This window comes from Pundamilia nyererei, unplaced genomic scaffold (assembly GCF_000239375.1).
Source record: "Pundamilia nyererei isolate P.nyererei 1_Seehausen unplaced genomic scaffold, PunNye1.0 scaffold00174, whole genome shotgun sequence".
Taxonomy (NCBI): Eukaryota; Metazoa; Chordata; class Actinopteri; order Cichliformes; family Cichlidae; genus Pundamilia; species Pundamilia nyererei.
In genome coordinates, this window is record NW_005187575.1 from 127,075 (window position 1) to 134,238 (window position 7,164).

The 7,164-nt window shown below is 41.8% G+C and overlaps 1 protein-coding gene across 1 annotated transcript; it reads left to right on the plus strand.

Moving 5' to 3' along the window:
* The first annotated feature begins 2,196 nt into the window (after window positions 1-2,196).
* rpl7l1 (ribosomal protein L7-like 1) lies at window positions 2,197-6,222 on the plus strand. Its single transcript, XM_005746155.1, has 6 exons — window positions 2,197-2,499; window positions 3,098-3,206; window positions 3,340-3,500; window positions 3,578-3,715; window positions 3,806-3,915; window positions 5,575-6,222. The coding sequence occupies exons 1-6, from the start codon at window positions 2,486-2,488 to the stop codon at window positions 5,781-5,783; spliced, it is 741 nt and encodes a 246-aa protein (XP_005746212.1). The 5' UTR covers window positions 2,197-2,485; the 3' UTR covers window positions 5,784-6,222.
* The last annotated feature ends 942 nt before the right edge of the window (window positions 6,223-7,164 follow it).

Here is a 7,164-nt window from a genome sequence, read left to right on the forward strand (position 1 = left end):
TGGAGAAATTGAAAGTGTTACAACTGACCCATGTTGCAACCGGTCTCCCCTATTCAGGTCACTTTAAGCAATGCTTAAGATGGCTCACTAGATGGAGCAACACGCTCAGACCTGAAACTGCACATATTCAAAAAGTAGTTCAGTTCAGTTATTTCAGTCAATTATCAGGGAGAAATTAAACTGAAGGAAATCACAGTGCTGACACAGTCATGCGAGTTTTGAACACAAAAAAGTGTGTCTTAATGTGTGAGCCAAGGTTATTATAGTTAACTTAAACTAAATAAAAACATTTAGTTTTTATTTTTATTTTAGTTCAATCAAACTTAAAGAAGTTCACTTTTGAACCTATATAAAAAGGTTTGGTTAACTAATTAATCCACAGTCAATACAGAACATAATAAAGTAACCTCTATCATCTTCTTGATGTCACTTTGAGACACAGTGAGTCTCTCTGCTACCATAGTTACTCTACCTGTACAGGGACTGTCCAGCACATAACAGCAGGGTACAAGATTCTAACATGCACGGCATACATGGAAGACCATATACAAGTGGCTGGCACACTGTATAAAATACAGGAACATCTATGTTGAGTATGGGATATACATGGACAAAATGGGATATACCCCACAGGGTGGTTGACAATGACCAGGCTAAGATCCTGCAGACTTACTGATACAGAATAAAAAAATATTTTATTCAAAGACATTTTTGGTTAAAAAAAAATGTAGGCCCATCGCCCACAGGAGGCATAGTAGGAGTCTGTTGCAATGTATGCCAGGTAGCAGCCAAGAGCAGTGACTCTGCCAGACAGATCTCCAGCTACCCAGAATGGTTCTTGGGATATGGAATGTCACCTCTCTGAATGGGAATAGCCTGAGCTAGTATGTGAGGTTGAGCGAAACTGACTATAGTCAAGCTCGACTCAGTGCACGACTTGGGCTCTGGAACCAGTCCCCCGGAGAGGGGCTGGACTCTGTTCCAGTCTGAAGTTGGCCATGCTGAGAGGTGGTGGGCTGGGGTGGGTATCCTTGTATCCCCTTGGCCTGACGCCTATATTTTGGAGTTTTCGGTCATTTCCCATTTCCCATTCAGGTCCTGAATGCCGTTTATACTTATGCCATATTTTTTAAGTGATTTCATGGACTTTGCTACAGTGAAAGAATTAGGAAAATAATTTGTGTCATCTTTTCATTTGATTTTATGTGATGTGTTATGTGTTAAGTGTTCATCCTTCTTAGAGTATTTGTACAACCTTTCCACAGTATAGCAGCTTTAGAGTTTAAAGCCCGAAAATGTGACACGTAGTGCTAAAATGCATCTTAAAGCACGTGTTTTGGATGCCTACACCACAGCTCTGTCTTGTCCTAGGTCTGAAGCAGTTTTTCTGAACAGTTTAACCCTGGAGAACCCATGGGGTCAAATTTGACCCCATGGGTTCCCTAGTAAACCAATGGGGTCGGATCTGACCCCATGGGTTCTCCAGGGTTAAAATATTTTCTGAAAACTGATTATTCAAACTGATATCAAGGAATTTGGAAAGATGTACTGTATGTCTCTTTACAAGTGATATAAAGAGAATATCTTCTTTTTAGAGTGTCTTTGAATTCAACCTATGTAGGTTAATTATTCTCATTTCCACGTGATATCCTTTTGTTCCTAAGACATTACCAGGTCCATATCAGTATAGATATCCTTCTCTTTTTTTTGAAACCAAAATGGTGTGTGGGAACAGAGAGGCATGGCTGAATAAGAGACAGTGTATGCTTTATTCACACTGACTAAATAACTCAAACGATTAATATATGAAAATTCAAAAGAACTTTATTTTAGACTTTCATGCAAGGAAGGCAAACCTTAAGTGGTCCTGATAAAAATATTTGTGTAACCCTAGGTCATGCTTGGTGTTAAAAAAATATTTTACTGTCAGATTTGCATAGATGCAAAGTGAGACAAATGTTTGTGTGGGTTCTCAGCCATCCAGGTGATGGCAGCATTGAGAGAGATCTTGACGAAGGAAACTGGACTTATAAGAAGACTTATCTCATCCAAGAGGCTTCTTCGGTTCTAAAAACAAAAGGTGGAGAGTCCCGGGAATTTAAACCCTAGTGGGGATTGTCCCATTTGGAGGCGGGTGCCTTCCTTCTTGCAACCAATCTGCAGCGGCACAACACGCCAAGTTACAAAAATTAAACCCGGAAAAGAGTAAGATGTGGGCGGATCGATCGAAATGCCGACAGCATCGATACTAGCATGATGGAATGGATGCTTTAGCTTCGTATTTTGAGACATGTCTGTGCAAACGGCCGTGGCGTCGTCATCACCCCCAAAGTGTGGCTTGTGCCATCTTGTGGCATCACCTTAAAAATGTCAGAGCTACACATGATGCCATCACCCCCAAACATCGGCAGTGGGAAACGCTGTGGCAGGTCGAGGCAAGAGGCACCATCTGCTGACGTCATTTGTCCGCGACGAGGAATCTACGATGGCTGAATCAGAGTATGTGTTTGATTTTATAATCGTATCTAAGTCCATCCGTTCGGTTTCCTATGTGTAGATGTGCTGATTGTGCTTTTTCCTTTAAGTACGAATCTTAAAGATTCGATTAAGGTATCTATTTAGAAGGATGATGGGTGAAAAAGGCGTATCTTGAGGAGCTTACTTTCACATGGAGCTAAGTGTATACCGTCGGTGACTCGAAGGTAGCTCCGAACTGAATAAGTATACCCATGGCCTCCCGACCTGGCGTCACCCCTAAAATTTCTGGGTCAAGCTATTTGAATTTCTGTCAGACAATTCTGTTCTCCCGGCTGTCCTAATACAAGGACGCAAGAAAAGCCTTGGGACCTCAGGCTAACTAGGTCCTCATAAACACTGTGTTTTTGGCGAATCAGTCTTAACAGACCTATTATACCTGTCATACCCCAGTAACAAGTGGTAACACTGAAAAGCCAAGTTTTAGGTGATTCCTAACAAGTTTTAGGGTTACACCTGAAGCTACTCAAAGCCTCCAGTTCTCCACAGCACAATCCTGTGACTGAGCCACGTTTATTTAGTTTGTCCAAAGCTTTCTTCTCTTACTTTTTGTTCTCTTCAGGACAAAAAAGGCAATCAAGTTGGTTCCAGAGTATCTTCTGAAAAAGAGGAAGGCATACCAGGCAATCAAAGCCACGCAAGCCAAACTCGCACTGCTCGAGAAGAGAAGGGTAAGCACTGATGCCCATATTACATATATACAATACAATATATCCAAACGTCATGACCGTGCTTTGTAGTTAAAAGCTGTATGGAATTTATGTACTGTTGTGCATTCATGTGTGTATTTCTGTAATGCTGTAGGTGACTAAAGGGAAAATCAAGTTCAAGCGTTTGGAAGATTTCTTAAAGGAAAGCCACACACAGCATCGGGATGACACCCGCATCCAAAGGGTCAAACAGAGACCAGCTGAACCACTGCCTCCAGCCAAGAACAAGCTTGCCTTCGCCGTCCGCATTAGACAGTAAGTACTGGAAAGCAGACACAGGCTTCCAGAACCGGCCGACAGTTTGTTTAACCCGACTGGTTCTCTCCTGTTAGGACTAAAGGTGTCAGCCCTAAAGTGATGAAAGTGATCCAGATGATGAGGCTGAGGAAGATCTTCAGTGGGAGCTTTGTCAAAGTTAACAAGACCTCCATCGCCATGATGAAGATGGTGGAGCCTTATGTGGCGTGGGGGTGAGTGCGTGAAACACAGTGTGCTTTAGAGGGTAATGCTGGCTTGAATTTGTGTTCAATCCTCTACATACTGGGCTGTGTGTCGGACAGATTTCCCAACCTGAAGTCGGTTCGTGAGCTCATTCTGAAGAGAGGTCAGACCAGGATAGGCAGAAGGAGAGTTCCCCTCACAGATAACACCTTCATCGAGGAGCACATGGGTGAGTCACTCACACTACACTCCCTCCCCACTCACCTGCAGTCGCAGTGCACTTCATTTCAGCTGTGCACTCTCTCTCTCTTTCCATCCCTTCCTCTTTCTCTTCCTCTCTTTCTCCCTCTCTCTCATGTTTTCTTTTTTATCTCCCTGTCTCTTCCTCCTCCCACTCCCTCCGTCATACTCCATCTTTCTTTCAAGTGTTATGTAAAATAAAATACATGGTTCTATTTTTACTTCTTAAATTATCTTTAAGATTGTTTTTTGTAGCCATTTCCCTCAATGCCGGGTTTCGTGGCGGTTTTAATTTTCATGAATAAGACGCTCTCAGGACTCATCGAGTGACGCCACTGACCAGCCAGTGGGCTGTATGCAGTCTGACAGCATCACATTTTAGTACCTGGTCAGATCGCTTGGAACCCCGGGCAAGCAGGTGGCAAACCGTGCTGAGTTGATCCAATTAGGTACTAACAGAAAAGGGGCTATGATGTCCTCTAGAGGGCAGATGAACATAGTTGTGTGTATCAAGGTTTTGCACTCATGATCAATAACAACGTAATGTTAGCTTTCCTGCTATCACATGTGATAATTAGAAAGGTCCATGACCATCTGGTAACCACCAGGTGAGTATATCCCAACCAGTTTCGAGTGGTTGATGGAAGTTGCTGGGGAGATGATGGCTAAAGCCCCAGTCACACATGCCTACATATGGTCAGTGACTCCCTGGAAACCATCTGTGTCTATATAATAAATGGGTACTTCAGGTCCAGTTAGGGAAAATCTCCTTGTGATCTTGTGATTGCTTTGGTTGGCAGCATATTGCTCTGATCGCAGTTTGAATAGAAGTGGTGGGCTTGTCTACAAACAGCATCTAGCTGTAGTGAAACAGCTCCGGAAATGGAGAAGGTCCTTAGAAACATGTTTACTGTAACACTGAGACACAGCTTTCACTTTGAGATGAACCATGTCTATTTCTGGTTTGCATTCCACTTTTTCAAATTTTACTACTACCATGCTTGGAATTGGGAAGTATTTGCTGACAAACATGAGATATTACTGGCAACCATGGCATTTTCCTAGCAACCGGAGAAATTAGTACAAGGTTCTTGGTGCCGCACCATGTTTGTAACTGATTTCACCCAGCAACAGTGGCTGTCTGTAGTACTGTCATGCAAGGACGTGAGTTGTCAAAAAGCTGTATGTAATTGGCTTTGCAATTAAAGTGTGTAGCTGCAGCCTTTTATCACGATACACATAATTGCCCTCTCATTTCGTTCCTGCCCATCTCAATGGAAAGTTGCTTATTTTTTATTAGTTACCCTTTCTTGAAGCCGGGCCCATTTTGCCCACTGCTCATTGTTTTTATTCACAGATATTGTTTTTATTGTGCTAACAATAAAGCACACAACCTTTTTCTGCTTTTGACTCTAATGGTAATTAGAATTTGCAAAATACAGATATTATGGATGAAAGATTATAGCTAGCGGCTACGTCTCTCTTTTAGGTACAGTCTGTGGGATATAGCTGCTACACAGGCTGTTTTGGGGGGGTTTTTTTTGGGGGGGGTTTGTTTTGTTTTGTTTTTCTCATGTTGGCTGAATATGAGTTCAAATTCTGCAGGAATCAGCTTTAATGAGCTTTCTCTGCTCCTCTCGGCCCACAGGTAAACACGGAATTATCTGCTTGGAGGACCTGATTCACGAGATCTACTCTGTTGGGAAGAACTTTCGAGCTGCCAATAACTTCCTATTGCCGTTCAGGCTGTCAGTGGCTCGTCACTCCATCAAAGACAAAGCTGGGCTCCTGAAGGACCTGGGAAACCCAGGGTACCGTGGCACAGATATCAATGTAATCATCAGACAGCTGAACTGAGGGGGAGCACGTGCAGGATGGACACTGGGTTGGACATCAGTTTCAGAGACACTGTACCTGTTGAGGAGCAGTTGTCACTTCTTTGGCAGAGAAGGTCTTATTACTCGTTCTGTGGAGGCTCTTGCCTTATCCTGTATGAATTATGTTAAAATATTAAAGTTAACACATACATTAAGATTCCTCAGGTTTTCTGAGGAACAGTCAATACTTGCTACTTACGCAAGGTTATTAATGAAATGATCTAGGAGGGCTGTTCTCCATGCTGAAGCCAGCAGCCCACCTGCTATAAACTCTTATGGGGTCTGTAACCTCCAGTGTCAATAGGTTTAATGTGTGCAGCATGCTCACAAAACTGATTGCTGTTATTGAAGAGGGTGATGGATGGTATTGATTTATGTTATAATACTTTTTGTTTTACAATTAAAAAAACTAAACTAAATGACTGTTCGTGTGATGTTTGTTGAGGTGTTTAACGCACACGTTAAACAGAAGCTTGCACCACACAAGGGAAAAGAAAAAGACAAGTTTTTGTGTGACGAAACTGAAAAGGTGTCTGAGGAGGAACATTTTTTTTGCAGTGTTTTCTAACAAGTGGCGAACAATTTAGAGGCTCAACCACCCCAGTTAGTCCAGATATGTCATCTGGACTAACTGCCTTTCCACTTTTCAGTGTCTTCATAAACTTATACCGTCGTATACCTTCACCTTTTAAAGCCAGCATACTGTAAACCATCATTAGCTACAATCATATTGCAATTTCTCCAGATATAGTAGTTTTTCTAGACAGCTTGACCATCATTTGTGCAAACTCATGGTCTGAGATGAATTTTTATATTTTTGGGGGTTTATATAAATGCATTCAGGTCAAATCTGAGCAATTTGAATAAAAGAAAAAACAATAAGCTTAACACAATAAGGAAAATTTACAACAAGGAAAAAACCAATTATTCCTTTGTTGTAACAGTGTTTCAATTCAGTTTTATTTATACAGCACCAAATCACAACAACAGTCGCCTCAAGGCACCATAAGTATCTGTTTAGATACCATATTTCTAGGAACTTTAGGGCAAAGTACAATATGTTAGTACAATAACCTCATTTTTATCTGAATTTAGAAGCAGAAAGTTAGAGTTCCCCCAGGTCTTTATGTCTTTAAGACATCCCTGCAGTTTAACTAACTGGTGTGTGTTGTCTGGATTCATACATAAATAAAGTTGGGTGTCATCTGCATAGCAGTGAAAATGTCTGCTATACCTTCTGATGATACTGCCTAAGGGAACCATGTACAGTGGGGCAAAAAAGTATTTAGTCAGCCACCGATTGTGCAAGTTCCCCCACCTAAAATGATGACAGAGGTCAGTAATTTGCACCAGAGGTACAC

Excerpts from the sequence above, each read along its gene's own strand:
- rpl7l1 (XM_005746155.1), top strand. Across the intron at positions 3,716-3,805 it reads GAGCCTTATGTGGCGTGGGG|ATTTCCCAACCTGAAGTCGG; the intron begins GTGAGTGCGTGA and ends TGTGTCGGACAG. Across the intron at positions 3,916-5,574 it reads CTTCATCGAGGAGCACATGG|GTAAACACGGAATTATCTGC; the intron begins GTGAGTCACTCA and ends CTCGGCCCACAG.